Genomic DNA, 26087 nt, shown 5'->3' on the forward strand with positions numbered 1-26087 from the left:
TGCTATTTAAGTCTGAGCAGAGAATGATGAAAACCTTCAAAGGTGGTGGTGCTATGTTGCGTGTGATCTTGAATACCAGGCAGATGTTTGAGTACAGAATTAAATGGTGTAAATTTAGCAGTCTAAACTTGTTGAGAACACTCTTTAAGAAGGGGGTTCCAACCGGGTTCTTTGGCTGTCACCAATGGAGAACACTAAGTATTTTCGTTTCCATGTAGAACCCTCTGTGGAATGGAGCCCAAAAGGGTTCTACCTAGACACAGAAGGGGTTCTACCTGGAACCAAAAAGGGTTCTACTATGGGGACAGCGGAATAATCATTTTAGTTTTTAGATGGCACCTTTTTATCTGAGTGTAGGCCTATTGCAGTGGTGGTTCTGTGGTTTTCTGTAAAACATTTTTGCCATTGGTGGTGGGGAGTTAAGATACTCTATGAAACATCCCCACTTTTAACACACATTTGCAAGTAGGCAAAGTAACCTATGTGTGCTGAGGCATGTGTAATCACTCAACATTGACAGGACCGACAAAAAAAGACATGCTCACATGCAAACAAAGATAACCGTTATGTAATTATTAGGAGACTAGATACAAATTGCTAATCCTGGCTACCAATGTTCTAGCATTCATTTATTGAGGCAAGCAGATCAGAGATGTCAAGGTGGTACCCAAGCATATGAAATGTGTATACGTGACACATATGTATGGTCATATTTTTTATGTTTTATTTATTTTATTTTATGAAGCCATCCCTTGTATCATTTTATAGGCCTCCCAGGTATTTACATTTAATGTATGTATATAATTACTGTTGGTAGGGGGAGCTGTGACAATGGGGCGGCAGGGTAGCCTAGTGGTTAGAGCGTTGGACTAGTAACCGGAAGGTTGCAAGTTCAAACCCCCGAGCTGACAAGGTACAAATCTGTCGTTCTGCCCCTGAACAGGCAGTTAACCCACTGTTCCTAGGCCGTCATTGAAAATAAGAATTTGTTCTTAACTGACTTGCCTAGTTAAATAAAGGTCAAATAAAAAAATGAGTGAGGTCTTGGAGATTTCTTCTCCAATCTTGGAGAATGACTACTACTAAACAAACATTTCTCTGTCTCATAGTTTTACCCTATTAATTGCATTTATTTCTATTATTAAACAGGGTGAGACTGAACATGGACAATGTGCAGGAGAAAAGGAAAGAGTGCCACCGGAGGAGAATGAAGGGGACCAAGTGCTTCGACATCCGGGCGAATGACTTGGCTTGGAAGAAGGACGAAAGGAACGTAAGACCTGGGAAACCTTGCTCCTCTTTCGCTCCTAGCTGGGGTCCCCGTTCGTTAAGGTGAATATAAAAATCTCATAAGTATTTTCATTTGCCTCCTCATCGTGGGCAGCATTGCCATGCTGTCAACAGTACCAAATAGTCAATCTCAAGACTAACCGCTGGGTCACGTTAAGTAACCTCCGCTTCCAGGTAGGTACTGTTAAGGTGTATGACTCCAGTGGTCATGACACCCACCTGGAGTTTCTCTCACAACTCATCTCGCTATCTTTTCCAGGGATCATCCCTCCCTCATCAACCCCACTGACATAAAACATTTGACAAGTATCCTTTATTTTCTGTCTGCCATTAACATTATTGCATGTCTAATCAAACATTTAAATGAAATCATTCAATAACTGTATTTCTTACATGACTTGTGGGGCGGCAGGTAGCCTAGTGGTTAGAGCGTCGGACTAGTAACCGAAAGGTTGCAAGATCGATTCCCTGAGCTGACAAGGTAAAGATCTGTCGTTCTGCCATCATTGAAAATAAGAATTTGTTCTTAACTGACTTGCCTAGTTAAATAAAGGAAAAATAAAAAACTACCCTGTTCCCTTTACTCTGCCCCTGTTCTCTAGGACCTAGGGGTTCTGCCTAACATACAGACATGGGTCCTCCATTACTAACCACCCTCCAACTTTTCATTGCATCAGCTACTGTTATTGTCATGTCATTATCTGCTAAGAAAGAGCAAGAAAATGATCATACTGGGCACATAATGTGAGATGCACAGATTAGCTAAAAACACTAGCACTGTAAACACTCAAGAGCAAAGTAAGCAGCAGCACCTGGACTTTGCAGAGCCCCTTCCGAGACTGACTGCCTGATGAATACAAGTGACAGGCAGAACCTTCATCCACACAGCACCCACACCTCTCTATTTTCCACACACCAGAATTCAGTATTTCAGTCTGATTACCATGTGAGTGTACAAAAAGTCTGAAAGTAAATTGACACACATATACCAAAAAAATCAACGTTTATATATTTAAATCTAAAATATTGCCAGATTGGTTTTCACAGCTGTTTCATAAGGTGTTCATTATTGTAAATTGTAACATATCCCTTGATGGTTTACAACATTAATCATTGTTATATCATATGACATACTATATATATATATATATATATACATACATACACACACACACACACAACCACATGGGTGTACTAATGAGCTAGAATTTTTTTAAATCATAGAGGACTAATGAAATAATATTATTGGGAAAGGGGGATACCTAGTCAGTTGTACAACTGAATGCCTTCAACTAAAATGTCTAATGCATTTTTATTTATTTATCCTTTATTTAAGTAGGCAAGTCAGTTAAGAACAAATTCTTATTTACAATGACAGCCTAGGAACAGTGGGTTAACTGCCTTGTTCAGGGGCAGAACAACAGATTTTTACCTTGTCAGCTTGGGGATTCAATCTAGCAACCTTTCGGTTACTGGCACAACCTTCTAACCACTAGGCTACCTGCCGGCCCATTTAACCCAACCCCTCTGAATCAGAGAGGTGTGGGGGGCTGCCATAATCAACATCCACGTATTATTGCAGTGTAGATAAGGGAAGGCCTGTTTAAAATGAAAACATGCCAGCTAGACAAACCAGTGTATGAATCAAATGTATTTGTATATGAATGGAGTGGAAATTAGCCAAAGTTTTTTATTTAAATTATTTTTTATATGGTAAGTAACAATGTGTATGGATCATCAGAATTATATTTTTTCCCCCCGATGCCTGTTTATTCATAAAACATAGATGATAAAAAACATTACATCGCAATTGTATGTCTATGCAAAATAATAGGAAAACAAAAGCGTATTAATAGGAATACATTTAGCCTAATTGGTAACAAATATGACATGGGAAAAAGTCAGGATCCTAGTCAGATTATTGATTGTCAAATCCAGATTAAATACAGGTCTTCAGGTGTATCAAATCTATAGGCGATTGTGGGCTAAATCAATGACAAACTGCTGAAATGTTCAGGCTTCATCATGATCTGTGATCAAAACAGGTAGGGTGTAGCCTGATTCAATGGGATTCTCCAGAATAAAAACATTTTGATCTGTTAAGATCTTTGGTCTATGCATAGACCCCTACTGATTTTCTTTTTTTTTTTAGGTATTTTTGGTATAGCCTACCACTAATATTCTAAATTGCGGATCATTTAATAAAAGAAGCAAATTTTCCTGTAATGTTGAGGCTGAGCAAGACCTTCGATAGGCTAGTAAACAATGCGGAAATAATCATGGAGTTAATCATTGTTATAGCCTTGGAAAAAAGCAATCTAGGCTAAGTAAACAAGGGGTAGCATGCTTTTTGCCTGTCTCTCTTACAAGGGTTAGGCCTATATCCTCACATATCCCCTCAATTCAAGCCCTGCTTTTAACCATAAGACATCTCCACAGAAATGTATAGCCTAAGGATGACTGTGATTGTGTCTGTTAAACCCCGGGGAAAAAACAAGGTCAAATCATAACATCAGTGATTTTCAGGTCAGAGAAAGATGCCAGAGTTTCAGTTCAGTTGTCTTGAACGCACTGAAGTCGGAAGTCAGAGATTGCAGAGTTCCGAGTTGTTTTAAATGCGCCACTAGAGACCTAGGCTACCTCTTATTTCTGAATAGGGCTACCTCCAACAAAGAAGCCCTTGTGTCTGTATTGATGTGAGAAATAGGCATATCTACACAGTAATGGTGGCTGGCTGCGATATCAACTAGCCTAAAGTTTTCTAGAACTGATATGCCTATTTTAGCTAAACCGACAAATGAAATTGATTACCGTAGATTACTCTGCCAATGAAAAATATTTTTTCAAAATCATATACATGTAAACATTTGTAAGGCGTTCATGGTCCGATTTTTAATAATGAACTAAACACACTTAAACTAACACGTGATGCGTAACACATGTAGACGTTTTTAAGGCGTTCATGGTACGATCTTTCATAATAAACTTACAAGCAAACTGACATGATGTGTCAGTGCCACGTTACACAACGTGAACACTACGTCTACATGACGTGTACACATGAGGCTTAATTCTGGAACTTATCACCCCCCATAGTTAGGGATTCACTAACCTAATGTAGCAGGCCAGGTATCCGCCTTCTGCCTGTAGCTTCTCAGCACCCTGTTATTTGCTGCCATCTAGTGACAAAGTGGTGCATGAAGCATGGGCTTTTCTGCAAGGAAGGATAGGACCTACAGGTCATCACTAGATAGCAAACACCCAACACCCACAAATGAGCACACCGGAACCTAAAACTAATCGGTGAGTGGCAAATGACGGTCAGCGCCCCGTTTTATTGTTTTTTCTAAACATGTAAACATACAAGACTGTGACCTGGAAACAATAATACGCAAAGACTGTTAACCAATAATAAAAAATATATATAATAAAACACCAAAACATTAACATACTTCTTTGAATGTCATATGTTTGCAAATACTGGAATGCTTGACAACATCAATATATATTCTTAAATATATATTTCTATATAGAGATCTTCAATATTTTATATATTCATTCATATTTCCCCTTTAGGTCCTCTTTTCAATTGGTTCACATTCCTTACATGATCTTTACCCCTGGATCTTTTTGTGGCAATTTAGACCTGAAGATAGACATCCAAAGTCTAAGAAATGTAAAGGCAGTTTTTAAACAAGCGCACACACAATCTTTTAATATATATCCCCTGCTATATCCTCGAGGTAGGGAAATGCATCCAGCACTAGCCATTCCCTCTCACATTCCCTGATTAGATAGCGTGTATACAGATCAGGGTTCAAACACTATTTTAAATCTTTCAAATATTTTTTGGTGTTTGCTTCAGCCTGCCTGGAGTGTCAGACGGGTGGGGTTTGCAGTTTTGCGACTATTCTATTGTTTTTATTGTCGCAGGCAAGCTCAATCAAGCCCAGATTAAGTACTCAAAATTATTTCAAATAGTATTTGAACTCAGGTCTGCACTTAAATTGGGAGAAAGAGATACTGCATGTCCCTCTGGCCCTCTTTCAATCCTTCAGTCAATGGGAATCGAAACAACATGCGTTACAACGTCGCTTTGTTGTACTTTAAGGAGTAACCAACTGCAATTTCTAGACATTCCACCAGGGAGCCAGCGGAGAGGAAATCTAGCTCCACCTCGATAAATTTGATGTAAATGGCCGAGCGTTCAGGGCCCATGGAGAGGCCCTCTTCCCTGGCTTGCTGCCCGGTGCCCCTGCAGTTCCCCTGGAGGAAGCGTGTGACGGCCGAGGGCTGCCTGCGGCTGTAGTGCTTGCCTGAGCTCTGAAAGTGCTGGAAAAGGCACTGCTGTAGGGTCCTCTCCTCTGCGATGCCCAGGTAGCAGTAGGTCACTTTGGCCACCGTCTTCTCCCCCACTCTCCCCCCCGGGCCCACCACACTCTCGAACCCAGACCCGCCAGAGCCCGACGATCCAGAGAGAGGCAAGCTCTGGTCAGAGTCTTGGTGCTGCAGCGGAGAGTCTGGGGCCTCATCCTCCCCTGTGTAGTCTGACTCCGCTGACACCTCCTCGTAACCGATGGCATAAAGGCCATAAGTCTTAGGGATTCCCCCGGGTAGGAGGTACTCTGAGGCCCCGTTGCTGCAGCCCGTCACCCTTGACTGTGCTATTGGGATCCAGTCTACCTCCATGTGCAGCTCCAGGCAGCGCGCCTCGCTAATGGTGATGTCCAGGAACTTATAATAAACGTTCTTCCAGTTCATCTTCTGCACTTTGGTCATGATGACACGGCCCTCTGCCTTCTCCGGATTGAAGTACTCGCGCAGCCGCTTACCCAGAGGCACCTGGGAGCTGATTTCGGCGTAGTGGTAGCAGACGTCCTCGTGCCAGCGTGTGTTGTAGCCCACACCAAAGATGGCCAACTTGTTGGAGAGGTGCAATCTGGAGAAGTCGGTCCATGTCTGGAAGTGCTCCCACTTCACCTGTACCGACTCCAGGATGCGCACCACATTCTGCATCACTTCCTGTTTCCTGAGAGGGACAGAAATACATGAACGGTCAAGATTAGGTTGGAACCAGTGGAGGGTTGGTAATGAGAACAGATGATACATTTTTATGAAGACTGGACGTTGAATAATGCAGTGACACGTCTCTGTCAGTGATTTGTTTTTAATAATATCTTGGCAGTAAAAAGTATTTATTTTGACCTTGTATCCATGTTACATGTACTGTTATCAGGTGTCATTAATTCTATGGCAAAAACACATACTGAACTTGCTCCGAGGGCTCAGGTCGAAGCTGCAGGACACTGGCATTCTTTGGCGGCTGTGTTTCCTCTGAAGAAATAAAGGAACAGTATTTGTTATCATCAAAATAACACATCAAACGCTACCCTGACAGGCATATATGCTCATTACTTCTACAGTATTCATTTTGACAGAGTGAAGGAAGAGCCTGCATACTAAATCAAATATTATTTGTCACATGCGCCGAATACAACAAGTTTTACAGTGAAATGCTTACTTACAAGCCCTTAACCAACAATGCAGGTAGTGCTTCCAAATGTTTCACACTCATAGCTACCCCTAATAAGAACTACCAGTCCCCTGGATAGTCTACCTACAACTTTAACAAAAAAATAAGTCTGCTGACCCCTTCCCTATGTCATCACCAGAATCATCATCATCATCACCACCACTCACCAGTTTCCATCTCTCCCTCCTGGAAGGCGGAGGCCAGCACCTGGTTGCACCAGTCTTCTTGGGAGAAGTCCTCCATGGTGCTGCCGTCAGACTCCATCTCCTGGTACAGGCCACTACTGTTGATGAGGACAGGGGCACACGTCTGGGAGTCCCAGCCTCCCTGGCCAAACACCTTTTCCAGCTGCTCGATGGAGTAGCTACTTTTCCTCTTGCCGACGCCATGCTCCTTCACTCTGCTATAGCACCGGCGCAGCGTCTGCGGGTCATAATGGGTGTGTGAACCTCAGAGGAAGATCTTGAAGTTAGTGTTAGCTATTAGACTAGCTATAGGCCTATCCAATGCCACAAATACACCAGAGACGGCATAGTCACCCACAAAAGGACTGGGATCAAGATGAATGAATGGCTACATACATTTACGGAAATTATTTGCTTTGAAATGCACATAGCTGAGGATATTTATGCAAACTTCCAGTTGGCTTTCCTGATAGCGATCTGGGTGATTTTAGATATGTGGGTGTATTTACATACACAAGCGTTGCTTTCAACTGTATTGGGTTGCACAAAAACAGCCCATGGTAAGCCAGAAGTTCCATTTCAACTTATTGTGCCGGTGGGCAGGACAGTTGCTCATTATGACGGGAAGAAACAGACAACAAATATCTAAAGGATGGTATTAAATATACAACAGGCGGGCCTAATCCTGGATGCTGATTGGATTAAACCACGTTCTACCTGGTGTCTATTCCACAAGGCTATGATGTTGAAATGCCTATTTACTGTTCCATCTCACTGCGCAATCCAACAACATCGACTGGTTATCATCTAGTTGTTCTCTCAAGAGGAGGCTTCTTACTGTGACTAACGCCTGTAACATGACCCAGGTTATCACTCAGCCAACTAGAGTGTAAACCAATAGTGATGGCTCTGTGACATCCACTTTTATTGATCATATCTTCACCAATGCTTGCAGAGCTTTGCTCCAAAGCAATAGCAGTTCCCATTGGCTGTTGTGACCATACAATTATGGCAATAATATGGAAAGCCAAAGTACCAAAGGCAGGGCCTAAAGTTATTTATAAGATCATAGAAATAGTTTTCTCAGGACTCTTTTGTTGAAGATGTAAAATATTTATTTTGGTCTGGTATGTATATGGAGGAGAATCCAGATTAAGCACTTGGAGTATTTGTAAAATTATTCTTGCCAACTGTTGACAAACATTCACCCGTTAAGAACTGTTAGAGCCCCCACAACTAAACAACAAAAAAAAAATATTTTACCAAAACAAGATAAATGACAGACTTTGGAGCACCTCTTATATGTAAGGGGACCTGCGTGGTTCTGGTACCGGCTCCGACCAACATTTTCGCTTATAAATCGGGCTGTGGACACTGTAGATCGAAATGGCTTACATTGAGCGATACTACTGTGTCCGTTGGAACCATGGCTATTTTGAGCCTGTGTGACGTAGGATCTGAAACCACTTGAAGATGGGATATCCCTCCTACCATTTAGTTCGCTCTTCAACTATCCATAAACTCCTGGCTGAACCCTACATCACAGCCACTGACCAAGCAATGCAATTCAGAGATTGATTTATAGCCATCAATCAAAAATAATTAATAGTTTGTCATTGATGGACAAATTAATGAGGTGAAAGGCAAGTTGCTAACGAGTTCAGAAAGCCAAGCTAAGGCTCTGAGACGTTCACAGCGATTGGGGAAGACGTTTTGATCAAGAGAGACCTTTAGAAAATAAGTACTTTTTCCTCTAACACTAAACATACAAATATGCATTTAACAGTTATAAGGAAGGTGAAATCTTAATTTTATAATTTCATTATGCTATATTTAGAAAGCATATAAGTAATGTCAAGCCTTAATTCAGGTTTGTTGAATAGTAATTACATCATGAAATCTATATTTCTTTACGATATTTGTACTGTGTACTTGAGCTTTCTCCAAGTGACTACCTCAGCAATTTACAGTGCATTTGGAAAAGTATTCAGAACCCTTGACTTTTTCCACATTTTGTTACATTACAGCCTTATTCTAAAATGGACAATTGTTTTTTCCTCATCAATCTACACACAAAAAAGAAAGCTTGGCACACCTATATTTAGAGTTTCTACCATTCTTCTCTGCAGATCCTCTCAAGCTCTCAAGTTGGATGGGGAGTGTCATTGCACAGGTATTTTCAGGTCTCTCCAATGATGTTCCATCGGGCTCAAGTCCGGGCTCTGGATGGGCTAGTCAAGGACATTCAGAGACTTGTCCTAAAGGACTCCTGCATTGTCTTGGCTGTGTGCTTAGGGTCATTGTCCTGTTGGAAGGTGAACTTTCACCCCAGTCTGAGGTCTTGAGCGCTCTGGAGCAGGTTTTCCTCAACAATCTGTCTTTGCTCTGTTCATCTTTCCCTCAATCCTGACAGGTCTCCCAGTCCCTGCTGCTGAAAAACATCCCCACAGTATGATGCTACCACCACCATGCTTCACCGTAGGGATTAGAGGTCGACCGATTAATCGGAATGGCCGATTAATTAGGGCCGATTTCAAGTTTTCATAACAATCAGAAATCTGTATTTTTGGGCGCCGATTCAAAATAAATAAATAAATAAATAATTATATATATTAATACCTTTATTTAACTAGGCAAGCCAGTTAAGAACATATTCTTATTTTCAATGACAGCCTATGAACAGTGGGTTAACTGCCTTGTTCAGGGGCAGAACGACAGATTTTCATCTTGTCAGCTCGGGGGATTCAATCTTGCAACCTTACAGTTAACTAGTCCAACGCAATAACGACCTGCCTCTCTCTCGTTGCACTCCACAAGGAGACTGCCTGTTACGCGAATGCAGTAAGCCAAGGTAAGTTGCTAGCTAGCATTAAACCTATCTTATAAAAAACAATCAATCATAATCACTAGTTAACTACACATGATTGATGATATTATTATCTAGCGTGTCCTGCATTGCATATAATCTGACTGAGCATCTAAGTATCTGACTGAGCGGTGGTAGGCAGAAGCAGGCGCGTAAACATTCATTCAAACAGTACTTTCGCGTGTTTTGCCAGCAGCTCTTCGTTGTGCGTCAAGCATTGAGCTGTTTATGACTTCAAGCCTATCAACTCCCGATACGAGGCTGGTGTAACCAAAGTGAAATGGCTAGCTAGTTAGCGCGCGCTAACTTCGAGGGTGGCTGTTGTCGTTGTGTTCCTGGTTCGAGCCCAGGGAGGAGCGAGGAGAGGGACGGAAGCTATACTGTTACACTGGCAATACTAAAGTGCCTATAAGAACATCCAATAGTCAAAGGTTAATGAAATACAAATGGTATGAAAAATCATAATCGGTCGACCTCTTGTAGGGATGGTGCTAGGTTTCCTCCAGATGTGAAACTTGGCATTCAGGCCAAATAGTTTAATATTGGTTTCCTCAGACCAAAGAATGTTGTTTCTCATGGTCTGAGTCCTTTAGGTGCCTTTTGGCAAACTCCATGTGCCTTTTACTGAGGAGTGGCTTCCGTCTAGCCACTCTACAATAAAGGCCAGATTGGTGGAGTGCTGCAGAGATGGTTGTCCATCTCAACAGAGGAACTGGACCTCTGCCAGTGACCATCGAGTTCTTGGTCACCTCCCTGACCACGACCCTTCTCCTCCGATTGCTCAGTTTGAAGGGCGGCCAACTTCAGGAAGAGTCTTGGTGGTTCCAAACTTCTTCCATTTAAGAATGATGGAGGCCATTGTGTTCTTGGGTACCTTCAATGCTGCAGAAATGTTTTGGTACCCTTCCCCAGATCTGTACCTCGACACAATCATGTCTCGGAGCACTATAGACAATTACTTTGACCTCATGGCTTGGTTTTTGCTCTGACATGCACTGGCAACTGTGGGACATTTTATATAGACAGTTGTGTGCCTTTCCAAATCATGTTCAACAAATTGCATTTATCCACAAGCTGTAGAATCATCAAGGATTTTCAATGGAAACAGGATTCACCTCAGTTAAATTTTGAGTCATGTAAATAAGTTAGGATGGATTATTGTAAGATGGCGCCGGAGAAGAAGGCAGACGTTTTACATGCCCCCCAGCCGATTGTGTTTTTTGTTCCGTTAAACTTATTTTGTACATAATGTTGCTGCTACTGTCTCTTATTACCGAAAATAACTTGTAGACATCAGGACTGCGATTACTCACCACGGACTAACAGAATCCTTTTTTTCCTTTCACGACTCTGACGAGCCCAACGCGAAGGATATACTGCTAGTCAAATGGCTATTTACAGTGCCCCCCCCCCCCCGCCGTCTTTACACCACTGCTACTCTGTTGTCATCTATGCATAGTCACTTTAATAACTCTACCTACATGTACATACTACCTCAACTAACTGGTGCCCCCCGCACATTGACTCTGTATCTGTACACCACCCTGTAAATAGTCTCGCTATTGTTATTTTACTGCTGCTCTTTCATTTCTTGTATCTCTTATTCTTATCCATATTTTTTTGAAGCTGCATTGTTGGTTAGGGGCCCATAAGTAAGCATTCCACTGTACACCTGTTGTATTCGGTGCATATGACAAATACAATTAGATTTGATATCAGTTGTTGTTTTGCAAAAATTGCTTATTTATGGGGGTATTGTGTGTAGAGTGATGAAAACAATTAATTTAATACATTTTAGAATAAGGCTAATGTATTTATTTTATTTTTAAAAAAAATACATATGATGTTCTTGGAATCATATGTATTTATTTTATTTTTTTAACGTGAAGAGGTCTGAATACTTTCCGAATGCACTGTACATCCACCACCAGACATGCCACTATTGGTTTCTTCACTGTACCCAAACCAAAAATAGATTTAACGCATTGCTCATTTATATACATGACATCGTGGAATGCTCTGCCACCAGAGGTTACTGGTGGCAAAAAGCAAGTTTAGCTTTAAAAACAGAATGTTTTATTTAATCATAGCGCCTCTCCTCTTTCTAAAGATGAATTTAACTGTACTGTATATATGAATATGTACCAGTCAAGTTTGGGTTTTTCTGTATTTATACTATTTTCTACGTTGTAGAATAATAGTGAAGACATTGAAACTATGAAATAACACATATGGAATCATGTAGTAACCAAAAAATTGTTAAACAAATCAAAATAGATTTCATATTTTAGATTATTCAAAGTAGCCACCCTTTGCCTTGATGACAGCTTTGGCATTCACTCAACCACAGAGCACTTGTTCACTGCTTTTCCTTCACTCTGCGGTCCAACTCATCCCAAACCATCTCAATTGGGTTGAGGTCGGGTGATTGTGGAGGTCAGGTCATCTGATGCAGCACTCCATCACTCTCCTTATTGGTCAAATAGCCCTTACACAGCCTGGAGGTGTGTTGGGTCATTGTCATGTTGAAAAACAAAAGCGCAAACCAGATGGGATGGTGTATCACTGCAAAATGCTGTGGTAGCCATGTTGTTTTAGTGTGCCTTGAATTCTAAATAAATCACTGACAGTGTCACCAGCAAAGCACCCCCACACCTTCTCCTCTATGCTTCACATGGGAACCACACATGCAGAGATCCGTTCACCTACTCTGCGTCTAAGAAAGACACAGTGGTTGGAACCAGAAATCTCAAATTTGGACTAATCAGACCAAAGAACAGATTTCCACCAATCTAATGTCCATTGCTTGTGTTTCATTGGCTCAAACATGTCTCTTCTTCTTATTGGTGTCCTTTAGTAATGGTTTCTTTGCAGCAATTCAATCATGAAAGCCTGATTCATGCAGTCTCCTCTGAACAGTTGATGTTGAGATGTGTCTGTTACTTGAACTCTGATGCATTTGTTTGGGCTGCAATTTCTGAGGCCGGTAACTCTAATGAATGTATCCTCTGCCGCAGAGGTAACTCTGGGTCTTCCTTTCCTGTGGTGGTTCTCATGAGAGCTAGTTTCATCATAGCACTTGACGGTTTTTGCGACTGCACTTGAAGAAACGTTCAAAGTTCTTAATTTTCTGGATTGACTGACCTTCATGTCTTAAAGTAATGATGGACTGTGTTTTCTCTTTGCTTATTTGAGCTGTTCTTACCATAATATGGAGTTTTACCAAATAGGGCTATCTTCTGTATACCACCACAACACAACTAATTGGCTCAAACATATTAAAGGAAAAAAATTCCGCAAATTATCTTTTGACAAGGCAAACCTGGTAATTGAAATGCATTCCAGGTGACTACCTCATGAAGCTGGTTGAGAGAATGCCAAGAGTGTGCAAAGCTGTCGTCAAGGCAAAGGATGGCTACTTTGAAGAATTTGTTTAACACTTTTGGTTACTACATGATTCCATGTGTTATTTCATTCTTTTGATGTCTTCACTAATATTCTGCAATGTAGTAGAATAGTAAAAATAAAGAAAAACCCTGGAAAGAGTAGGTGTGTCCAAACTTAACTGGTACTGTATATATGAAGTGTGTAAATAGTATTTTTGGTGTCTCTTGGTGTCTTTTCTATATATAACTCTTATTTTTATTACGCCGTGATCACGAGAAAATGATCTTATGATCTTGACAAAACAACTTTATGTAGTGATCATGAGATAAATAAGTTGTGATTGACATAACAAGGGAATACTTTTTTAATTCATATGTCCTCTCTGGACCTCCGTAGGGTTGCGTCCATAGATATGAAACAAAAATACTAAAATGAATGACCAGCCAGCATCAATAGAAACCCTAGATTTGTGTTGGGACTATATCTCGTGGAAGGATGAAATAGTATGTATAAATTCATTAAAAATAAAAAGTTTATGAAAATATGTCAATCATTATTTGAACATGTGTATATATATATATGAAAGTGATAATGCCCTCGAAGCTGGTGTTTCGACTTCGTCTCAGGCCGAATAACACACGTGCCAATATATCCTCCAAACACCGGCTTCGAGGGCATTATCACTTAAACAGACTTTCCAAACGTGGGTCTGTTGTAGAGGCCTTCACAGGTCCACCCAATCCTGAATACCCGAGGCTCAACCCGGGACCTGAGCGAGTCCGGGTCCAAAATTATAACTTTTCCCTTGGGCCCAAGTCTGATAGATCCGAGTGGACCCGACCGTATCTCTGCATAGCCTACAGCATATTTATTTTACGCTAATAAGGTGAATTTATTGACTGATTTAAGGACTAGCCAACATATTCTTTAACCAGAAGAGCAAGTTCGCTGATAAAAAAAATGTTGCCACTTGGGTCGAACCCGTTAGGGTATGGGTCGGGTCTAGGTCTGGTCGTCGTAGGGTTCATTCGGGTTCAGGGCTGATTGTTCTTGGGTCTGTTTAGGTTGGTGTTTCCACTCACTACAAAGCGACGAGAAGAAGCCCCGTGGCCGGCAGTGGGAGAAGATGGAGCAAGATTGACATTCTGCTAATTTTCTCATTGATGAACCATTTGATCTCCATAGTTTTCTGTGTCCAAAACTAAAATCTGTAACAAAAGGAGTGGGCTGTGTTTTGTAGAATGTACCCTTTGCCAAAGTTTCTCCCAAAAATGTTGTTGTTTAGAAGTAGTGCATATTTCCGTTAGTTCCCTAAAGGAAATATGCAAATAAATAAATGCTAGAATGTGCCAATAGGACCTCCCTAGCTCGTGCTTGGCTCTGCCCACTATGATTCATTTTCTCCCCTTGGAAACGACAGGCTCTGGTCTATCTTGGGTTAGTTATAAAAATCGCTGCCTCTAGTCTGTTGCAGGCACACTTCCTGTCTGCTTACCTGATGTCAAAACAAAAGTGCTGCACTGTCTACAACAGACCCACGTTTTGAAAGTCTGTTTAATAATAAGATCTATTACATATTTACATTACATATTCGCCCGTCACAAGGAACAACCATCCTGCCCACAACACAGGCACAGTAAGGCTTCCCACGGACTGTTGTAGTGCAACCCAATACAACTGAAAGTGACGTACTAGCTTAACAATTTACTGAATGTTTTAAAACGTACCTACGGGTTGAATCGTTACATTAGCAAGCTACATATGACTAGCTAGCTTGCTAGCTAACGTTAGTTAGTCAATGGGCATAAGCTAGGAAGCTACGGTAACACTGACAACATCCCTGGTTAACATTACATGATTTAACATAGCACGCAGTTACTGCCTAAGAAGAGTGGCAAGCATCTGACAGATGACTACCTATGTGATAGATGAACATGCTTACTCTGTCCCCCATTACCTTCATCCTCTCCCTGCATTGGGATGGGGTCCTTTCGTAGCCGAGCTCTGCTAGGGCTCGTGAGACCCGCTCGTACATTGCGGGACCAGGGGCCTTTCCAGAAAAAACGGTGCCTGCAACCTCCAATTGCTGCATTCGTGCCTCCGTCAGTCTTTCATTGCCCCACACCGCAATAAGGGCGTTTGTTTCGGATGGGGTCCACGACATCCCTCGGCAAGCTGTGAAGCTATTTGAGGCAAAGGCCGATCCACTTCGGCCTGCGCTCCCAGAAATCGTCATACCTACGTTGAGAGGCGAGAATCGATTAGGTGTGGATGGATTGGAATGATATTGGTTGCTGTCACTCAAATCCTCTGATTCTGGTGATGGAACTTCTGTTTTCGGCATCTTTAACGGCGTCGATATCTCGGGAGAATGATTAGAGGTACAGGGCGCCGCCATCTTTCTTCTGTTGCTAAGGGGAGGGTAGCCTAACGTAGCAGGCGTCAAAAGGGAAGGGGATGTGATATACATCTTCTGTATGTATGGGGGGTGATATGTGCCAGAATTAAGCTTAGGCAACCGTACCTCCTTGTGACTGTCGCTTACCATTGAACGTCTAACTGACAGGACATGATACCAATGCCTTACTAATGTCTGCGTGATGCCTGGGTGTTAATCAAATCAAATTATATTTGTCACATACACATGGTTAACAGATGTTAATGCGAGTGTAGCGAAATGCTTGTGCTTCTAGTTCCGACAATGCAGTAATAACCAACGAGTAATCTAACTAACAATTCCAAAACTACTACCTTATACACACAAGTGTAAAGGGATAAAGAATATGTACATAAAGATATATGAATGAGTGATGGTACAGAGCGGCATAGGCAAGATGCAGTAGATGGTATCGAGTACAGTATATACATATGAGATGAGTATGTAAACAAAGTGGCATAGTTTAAAGTGGCTAGTGATACATGTATCACATAAAGATGCAGTAGATGATATAGAGTACAGTATATACGTATACATATGAGATAAATAATGTAGGGTATGTAAACATTATATTAAGTAGCATTGTTTAAACTGGCTAGTGATATATTTTATATCAATTCCCATTATTAAAGTGGCTGGAGTTGAGTCAGTGTTTTGGCAGCAGCCACTCAATGTTAGTGGTGGCTGTTTAACAGTCGTATGGCCTTGAGATAGAAGCTGTTTTTCATTCTCTCGGTCCCAGCTTTGATGCACCTGTACTGACCTCGCCTTCTGGATGATATAGCGGGGTGAACAGGCAGTGGCTCGGGTGGTTGTTTTCCTTGATGATCTTTATGGCCTTCCTGTGACATCGGGTGGTGTAGGTGTCCTGGAGGGCAGGTAGTTTGCCCCCGGTGATGCGTTGTGCAGACCTCACTACCCTCTGGAGAGCCTTACGGTTGTGGGCGGAGCAGTTGCCGTACCAGGCGGTGATACAGCCCGACAGGATGCTCTCGATTGTGCATCTGTAGAAGTTTGTGAGTGCTTTTGGTGACAAGCCGAATTTCTTCAGCCTCCTGAGGTTGAAGAGGCGCTGCTGCACCTTCTTCACAATGCTGTCTGTGTGGGTGGACCAATTCAGTTTGTCTGTGATGTGTACGCCGAGGAACTTAAAACTTACTACCCTCTCCACTACTGTTCCATCGATGTGGATAGGGGGGTGTTCCCTCTGCTGTTTCCTGAAGTCTACAATCATCTCCTTAGTTTTGTTGACGTTGAGTGTGAAAGTCATATGATGCATAGTTTATTTTTATATTAATTAAATCTCAGCCATACATGTTAGAAACTTACCATTTTTTGTGGAAGCCGACATTCCGAAGTAGCCACCTTGAGCTATAGTGTAGCATATGGCTTGTGTATTTTCTGTTATCGCTAATTGCCTAGAAAAGATGACCTTATCTTTCTGAATACAGATCTAAATGTTGTTAGCTAATCACAGACTATGTTGTTACTAGTTCTCAGCAGCCTACATCAGACAACCAATAAGAGTTTTCTCCACGGCTTTCAGTCGAATAGAGGAGGTCATAGGCTTTCCCAGAGGACCCGTGCCATTCGGAGTCCTTGGGCTGTCCCTACCTCAATCAAGTATAAATGTAAAATGGTTAAGTTTAGTGTTATAGTTTAGGGTTAAGGGTAGGGACGTCCCAAGGAGTCCGGATAGCAGTGACCGTTCATAAAGTGAGAGGCGGCACGGTATTTTAGAGCTCGGAGACTACACAGACATTCACTTGTTTTTTTTTACAAGCACGGAACTCGATTTTCGAGTGTCTAACCCAGATAGTTGCCTTAGAGACTATGAAAAAAATGACCAAGATGTCCTTGATCCGATTGAGGAGTAAGTAGGCTATATTTAAGTTGTGATATCGTTAGTAAATATTTAGGCCTACTGTGTTGATAAGGCAAATTTGGTTTATTTGAGTTTGTAACGCATTGTCGAAAGCACTTAGGCAATATTATTTACTGTTGATAGGGGAGTAGACTATTGCACAATAATAACGTAATTTGATGTGCTAGTATTATTTATTTAATGGATGAATTAAATTGTAAATGAAAGTGTACACACATGGTGCTATAGGATATATACATATTTTACATTGTAATACACTAACCTTACATGCCATTGTGTGCTGGAGCTATGGGTTTATTTGTCCACTGTCACTAGACCTACACATTCACACTCAAACTGAATTGAAGTGGGATACATAACTACTTTTCACTGAAGAAGGGAATGAGGTACGACATACAACTTTGGTCGAAGACCTTAAAATCATGCCTGTCAAGAACAATTAAATCATAACGGTATCCTAATATAGTGTGGATGCAGGAGTAGCCTATTCTACAATAATGTAACTGTATGTGCTAGTATTATTTATCTAATTGATAAATGAAATGGTAAATGTGGTTGGGTACGCAACTTCATTCAATGATTACGGTATTGTACAAGGTAGATGAAGGAGTAGCCTATCATCTACAATAATAATGTAATTGAATGTGCTATATGAAGGAAATTGTAAGTGGAGATGGGAAGGCTACTTCATTCAGTGAATACTGAATGTTTTGCTATCTCTGGGAGTATGTTAATGAAGGCTTTTCAGCTGTTGAACTATGGCAAGGTCAAACTAATGTATAAATCTATCTTTCTTTTAGTCAAGAAGTGATGAGCCAGAGCAACTAATCATCGTCACTGTATCTGTTCTAGCTACCACCCACACTAATCTCCTTCCACAAGCAACCACATCCTCTTCTCCTGTTCAAATCATTTGCCGCCACACTGAAAACAGTTTACATACATACCTCTGTGCCCATCTCATTGCAACATGATCCATCCAAGGCCAAAGCTGGACGCCTAAAATGTGAGAAATGTAAACAAGATGCTAGAGTAGTGTGGGTGGGTGGGTGGGTAGGTGGGTGGGTGGGTGGATGGATGGAGTTCCAATAAAATACTTGAGAAGATGGCAAAGGATGAGAGTGAGAGCATACAGTATGAAAATAAAGACCCCTTGGGATCTAAAATGAGTGTGGGGTGCCTTCTTGTGTCTCCTTTCTGTTCGTCACCCCTGGTGGACGTTCTTGGAACACTGCTACAGCGGGGCAAAAACGTATTTAGTCAGCCACCAATTGTGCAAGTTCTCCCACTTAAAAAGATGAGAGAGGCCTGTAATGTTCATCATAGGTACACTTCAACAGACAGACAAAATGAGAAAAAAAATCCAGAAAATCACATTGTAGGATTTTTATGAATTTATTTGCAAATTATGGTGGAAAATAAGTATTTGGTCAAAAACAAAAGTTTATCTCCAGCTAAACTAAGTTTTTATGGATATAAAGAAGGACATTTTCAAACAAAAGGACCATTTGTAATGTAACTGGGACCGTTTGGAGTGCCAACAGAAGAAGATCATCAAAGGTAAGGCATATATTATATCATTATTTCTGACTTTTGTGTTGCAACTCCCTGGTTGAAAATGATTTGTTATGCATTTGTGTGCTGGGCGCTGTCCTCAGATAATCGCATGGTTTGCTTTTGCCGTAAAGCCATTTTGAAATCTGAAATGGTGGCTGGGTGAACAACAAGTTAAGCTTTATTTTGATATATTGCACTTGTGATTTCATGAACGTTTAATATTTATAGTAATTTAATTTGAAATTGGCGCTCTGCAATTTCACCGGAAGTTGTCGAAATAGGACGCTAGCGTCCCACTGATCCGCAAGATTTAAGGTGAATTTTAAAATATCAGATGATAACTATTTACATCTGCCTCCTCGTGGTGGGTGCCGCTTTCATGTAGGTACTGTTATTAAGGTGTATGACTCCAGCGGTCATGACACCACCCTGGAGTTTTTCTTACAACTCATCTCGTTATCTTTTCCAGGGATCATCCCTCCCTCATCAACCCCACTGACATAAAACATTACAGAGATGTATCCTTTATTTTCCATCTGCCATTAACATTATTGCATGTCTAATCAAACATTTAAATTAAATAATTTAATGACTGTATTTTTACATACCTGATAAACCTGTAACCTGTGTGTTTGCTTGTTTACGTCTGTCTCCTACCCTGTTCCCTTTAACTCTGCTCCTGTTCTCTAGGACCTAGGGGTTCTGCCTAACACACAGACATGGATCCACCTGATGTCCTCCATTACTAACCACCCTCCAACTTTTCATTGCTTCAGCTACTGTTATTGTCATGTTGTCATTATCTGCTAAGAAAGAGCAAGAAAACTATCATACTGGGCACATAATGTGAGATGCACAGATTAGCTAAAAACTCTAGCACTGCAACACTTAGACCAAAGTAAGTAGCAGCGCCTGGACTTTGCACTCTCCCTCTTTGAGTTCCCCTTCCGAGACTGACTGCCTGTTGAATACAAGTGACAGGCAGAAACTCCCATCCACATAACACTCCTCTCTATTCCACACCAGAATTTAGTATTTCAGTGTATAATTGCCATGTGAGGGTACAAAAAATATTTTAAAGTCAATTAAAATATATCAAATATCAATTTATATATTACATTTTTGGGGGGGCAGATTATTTTTCACAGCTGTTTCATAAGGTGTTCATTATTGTAAATGATAATATATCCATTGATGGCATTTGTTAGTTCAACATTATTCATTGTTATATCATAGAACCTACAATAGATATATATTCAACCACAAGGGTGTACTAATGAGCTATGATAAAAATAAAAAAATCATAATAGAGGATCACTGAAATAATATTTCAGTGTAGATAAGTGAAGGCCTGTTTAAAATGAAAACATGCCAGCCAGACAAGCCAGTGTATGAATAAAATGTAGTTGCATATGAATGAAGTGGAAATTAGCTGACTGTGATCTGTAAGGTAAGTAACATCAATGTGTGGGGGGGCATCAAAATGATATTATGTTTTACCCCAATGCTTGTTTATTCATAAAAAGCAGAAGATGGTAAATAACATTCATCGCAATGGTTAGCCTATGCAAATTATTAGGAAAACAAAAGCTTAATAATAGGAATACATTTCACCTAATTGGTAACAAATATGACATGAAAAGTCAGGATAATTGTCAGGCTATTTGTCAAATTCAGATTAAATACAGGTATTCATGTGTATGAAATCTGTAGACGATTGTGGGGCAAAATCAATGACAAACAGCTGAAATGTTCAGGCTTCATCATGATCTGTGATCAAAACAGGCTGGGGTGTTTTCGGTTACTTTTAGGCTAAGGTTATGTGTAAGAACGCAACTGCACCGAAATGAATAGCCTGATTCAATGGGATTCTCCAGAATAAAAACATTTTGATCTGTTAAGATCTTTGGTCTATGCATAGACCCATACTGATTCTTTTTGGTCTTTTGTACCAATAATATTATAAATTGTGGAGCATTTAATAAACCAACTCAATTTTCCTGTGAGGTTGAGCAAGACATTTGATAGGCTAGTAGACTATGTGGAAATAATCGTGGAGATAATCATTGTTATAGCCTAGATCACTTTATATAATCTGGAGCTTTGTTTTTTCTAAGTCTAAGCAAACAAGGGGTAGCATATGCTTTTTCCCATCTCTAACAAGAGTTAGGGCTATATCCTCACATACCCCTTCAATTCGAGCTCTACTTTTAACCATAAGACATATCCACAGAATTGCATAGCCTCAGGTTTGCATGATGAAAGTGATTGTGTCTGGTAAACCGGTAAACTGGGAACTCTGGGGAAAAAACAAGGTCAAACCATGACATCAGTGATTTTCAGGTGCCAGAGTTTCTGAATTGGAATTCTGAGTTGACCTGTCAAAACAAAAACATTTCCCATTCTGAGCTCGTTTTTTTCAGTTCCCAGTTGTCGACACCTGCACCGGTGGACAACACAAGTTCTTCTGCTTCCACAAGCATATCCAATGCACAAGCATATCCAATGCACAAGCATATCCACTGCACAAGCATATCCACTGCACAAGCATATCCAATGCACAAGCATATCCAATGCACAAGCATATCCAATCCAATGCACAAGCATATCCAATGCTAGCATCAGTAATTCTACATTTGTTCCTAGCCCAGCTGGCATGGACACTGACAGTAGTATATCTGATGCAGTCGGAAGAACTACTGCTCCCTTACCCGGGAAAGCAACAGGCAGGGACTTTGGACCATCAAAGAGGCACAAATATGAGAACTACATTGATTTGGGGTTCACTTATTTTGGAAGTAGTGCCTTTCTTCAGCCACAGTATGTTAAATGTGCAAAAGTACTATCTCACAACTTGATGAAACCTTCACTCTTGCGCAGACATTTAGAAACAAAACATGCCAATTAGAAAAATAGGCTACAGGAGTTTTTTGAGCAAGAATTAAGACAGTGTTAGAGTAGTATAAAAGCAACAAATACCATTAATAAGAAGGGTATAGAAGTGTCTTATTTAGTGAGCTACCGAGTGGCTAGGACAGGCAAGTCCCATACTATTGTGGAGGACTTAATTCTTCCTGTTGCCGCGGATATGGCTGGGACAATTCTGTGGGAAAATGCCAAACATCACTGTTTCACGATGCATCAGTGACATGTCAGTAGATGTTTTGAAACAATTACTGTTTCGCATCTAAGCCAGTGAATTCTATGCTTTACTGCTCTATGAGTCAACAGACGTAGCGGGCCTGGCACAGCTCCTGGTATATGTCTATTATGTTTATGGGGGGTCAATTAAGGAAGACATCCTCTTCTGCAAACCACTGAAAACCAGGACAACAGGAGTAGATATTTTTTAAGTACAGCTTTGTAAAGCTTTGTGACATCAAATGGACTGGTGGTCAAGATGTGTTCGTGTCTGTACTGATCGCACCAAAGCAATGACAGTTAGACATAGTGGAGTGGTAACGCGCGTGCAAGCAGTTGCTCCCGACGCCACGTGGGTACACTACAGCATCCACCGAGAGGCTCTTGCTGCCAAGTGAATGCCTGACAGCTTGCATTACGTTTTGAACACTATAGTGAAAATGGTTAACTTTGTTAAAGCAAGGCCCCTGAACTCTTGTGTATTTCCTGCATTGTGCAATGATATGGGCAGCGATCATGTAACTCTTTTACAACATACAGAAGTGCCCTGGTTATGAAGGGGCAAAGTATTGACACATTTTTTTGAATTGAGAGACGAGCTTAAAGTTTTCTTTACTGACCATAATTTTCACTTGTCTGACCGCTTGCATGATGACAAGTTTCTCACAGGACTGGCCCTTCTGGGTGATGTTTTTTCTCGCCTGAATTATCTGAATCTAGGATTACAGGGACTCTCTGCAACTCTATTCAATGTGCGGGACAAAATTGAGGCTATGATTAAGAAGTTGGAGCTCTTCTCTGTCTGCATTAACAAGAACAACACACAGGTCTTTTTGTCATTGTATGATTTTTTGTGTGCAAATTAACTGAAGTTTACGGACAATGTCAAATGTGATATAGCGAAACATCTGATTGAGCTGAGTGCACAATTACGCAGGTACTTTCACGAAACAGACAACAAACACTTGGATTCGTTATCCCTTTCATGCCCTGCTTTCAGTCCACTTACCGATATCTGAACAAGAGAGCCTCATTGAAATTCTTTGAAAATTTAATTTAATCAGAAGCCACTGCCAGATTTTTGGATAGGGCTGTGCTCAGAAGCCTGTGCAGGCTTACAATGATGGCAAAAAACAACATTTGAGAGTGTGCTAACCCTGGTGCTAGAAGGGGTATGCAGAGTTTGAATGTTTGTACGGGACTATAAAAAGTTTGGGAACCACTGTTCTATAGGTTTCATCATTTTCTCCTTGTTTGGTATCATGGCATTAGCACGTTTTGTTTGTGCATGCTGCCACCGACTGTGCGTGTTACATTTTGTGATACAATATTTAAAAAGAAAGGGGAAGTAAAAGGAAAACATTGCACCACCAACTAACCCTACACCACTCCATTTATGCGGTACAGTGATAACCATGGCAATGAATGCTAAGAAGCCAACCTTACTGAAGCACAAACTTGTATTCCTCTGTATTGGCCTAGGCATACTACTCACCCTTGACCCATAATCCTCTACTCTCTTCACTGCCTCAGCATATGACACCTTCTGTTCTGCCCTGGCAATCTCAACCGGTCTCTCTACTTCTTATCCCCAGCAACGTGGGTACCCCCACAATTGACACACACAGTTTCTTTCCACCAATACTACACATTCCTTTGTCCCATGCCCTCCTACACACTTCTCACATCAAGCAATCACCTCCTACACACTGCTGCAACATTACCATAAGCTTGGCATCTGAAACAACTTAGTGGGTTCTGCACAAAAGCTCAAAATTTGGAGAGCTTCACAGATTTGCATGTTATCCATTCGCAGCCTCTTTAGGTTTCCTTCTAGGTTCCTGCCCTGTAGGGAGTTTTTGCTAGCCACTGTGCTTTGGTTTTTAGGCTGTATCTGTAATGCACTTTGTGACAACTGCTGAAGAAAAACGGCTTCATAAAATACATTTCATTGATTTAAAATGGTAATAATCACTGATAAGACTATAAATCATAGATATCAGTTGTCTGTGTGTTCTACAGATACTACTGTATACGGTAAAGAGGTCAATCGAACACACACCGTGGGGGATAGGAGGAGGTTGCCGGATTGGTGCATATTCAACAAGCAACAAATATTAGTCAATACATTATGATTGATGTATTGTAACAGGCCCACAACATGGTTACTAATGCCTGATCCTTGCCTTGTCCCTTTTCAGGTTTAGAAGAAGTGACTGCTAAATTCTAACTCCAGTTCGTATAATATGGTAGCGTAGCTAGCATACAGAAATCAGTGGTGGTAGTCAAAGTCGTTTTTAACTGTAATGCAGTTGATTGGTGACAATAACCAGGTTTCCATCCAACCTTTTTATGCGAGTAAAGTATTTATAAAACATTTCATGACAGGCCTGAAAGAAACATCACATTATTCTGTAAACAACATTCACTAGGTTGGATCTTTTTGTGTGTGTAAAATTAATAATGTGAGAAAAGGCAGTGGAAGCAACTTTATGTGCAAATTAATTTATATAATAACCGTCATCTCGAAGTAAACTTGGAGTCACGCAATTATATGGTGTGTGGTCCTCCCACACACAAAGCATGCAATTTATTAGGCTACAGATTAAATAACTTATGATGAACTTCACAGGGTGGTGACAGTGCACGGTGATGAGCTTCATGCACCTTTCCAATAAATATTGAGGGTCTTATTCTGGTGACATAGCTTACAAGGCATACTTCAGTTACACATATAACACATAACAAAAAAAGGACCACATTGTCATAGCCTAGGCCCTAGATCAGTGATCTCAGGCTCCTAAACTGAGTTGATGGTTGATGATGGTGATGCCAGATGATGATGATTCAGTTGATGCCAGATAATGGTCCTGAATTTGACTTGCCAACTCTGATGTTGTCCTTTGCCCTTCGATCCATAGCCTAAAATGCCGGGGGGTGATGGTGATGGAGTTGGCTTGCTGGCCCTAATGTCATACTCAGCTCAGCCTCTCTGTAGCCTGGACTTTGTACTCATCCACAAATAACGTGTGGCACCCAGTTGGGTGATGCCTCTGCTGCTGTTACTGCACAAAAAAGGCCACCACACATCAGTCTAGAGCAGTAGTCAAACGAGATCTCTGCCATTTCCATAAAGCATTCAGATCTCATTGATGAAAAAGCAGCCGGTGCTGAGATGCATCTTTTAAATTTACATTTACATTAGCCAGTTAGCTAGCTACCCTTACAAAAATGAATTTGTTACTGCAAACTTCCTGCAAGTTTGTGGCAAATTCGCTGCAAACTAAATTGTGTGCCACAAAAGGTTACCAGAAGTTTGCAAACATTTTCCTCTAGTGGTGAATCGGTGGGAAACCTTTGGCAACAATAACATCTATTGCCACTCGTGGTGAACACATAAATTCCAAGACCAGTAGCCATTGATGACCAATCAAGGGGATTAGAAACATCTGTTGGAAAATGGAAACCAAGCTATCTAGCTAGCCACAGTACCTACCAAAGATGTCCGGTGAGTGTCTAACTTATTAATTAGATTTCCTTATAAATGTTAGCATTTATTAGCTAAATAATGCTTAGTTAGCAATGTCATGTTTTATGGGATAAAGTGAAACACATTTTGTTGATACCAGTTTACTTCTGTCAGCCCCCCTGACTGACTGGCTAGCGCTTAGTTACCTAACGTAAGCTATTGTATTTTTTTCACAATTCATGTGACAGGTAGCTAGCTAACTAATGATTTGCCTAAACACTTACAGTACCAGTCAAAAGTTTGGACACACCTACTCATTAAAGACATTTTCTTTATT

General features: G+C 40.9%; 1 protein-coding gene across 2 annotated transcripts; it reads right to left on the reverse strand.

Annotated features, from left to right (window-relative positions):
* Positions 1–2966: 2966 nt before the first annotated feature.
* Positions 2967–15681, reverse strand: LOC115136012 (myb/SANT-like DNA-binding domain-containing protein 2). Of its 2 annotated transcripts, none has more exons than XM_029671335.2 (4): positions 15219–15681; positions 6991–7246; positions 6558–6624; positions 2967–6319 (listed from the first exon to the last, which is right to left on the reverse strand). In XM_029671335.2, exons 1-4 carry the CDS (start codon positions 15657–15659, stop codon positions 5374–5376), a joined length of 1710 nt encoding a protein of 569 aa, XP_029527195.1. In that variant the 5' UTR covers positions 15660–15681; the 3' UTR covers positions 2967–5373. The 2 variants fall into 2 exon arrangements, with proteins under 2 accessions (XP_029527195.1, XP_029527194.1); XM_029671334.2 differs by having other exon boundaries at positions 15204–15681.
* Between the last annotated feature and the right edge of the window lie 10406 nt (positions 15682–26087).

This window comes from Oncorhynchus nerka, linkage group LG10 (assembly GCF_034236695.1).
Source record: "Oncorhynchus nerka isolate Pitt River linkage group LG10, Oner_Uvic_2.0, whole genome shotgun sequence".
In the NCBI taxonomy this organism is placed as follows: Eukaryota; Metazoa; Chordata; class Actinopteri; order Salmoniformes; family Salmonidae; genus Oncorhynchus; species Oncorhynchus nerka.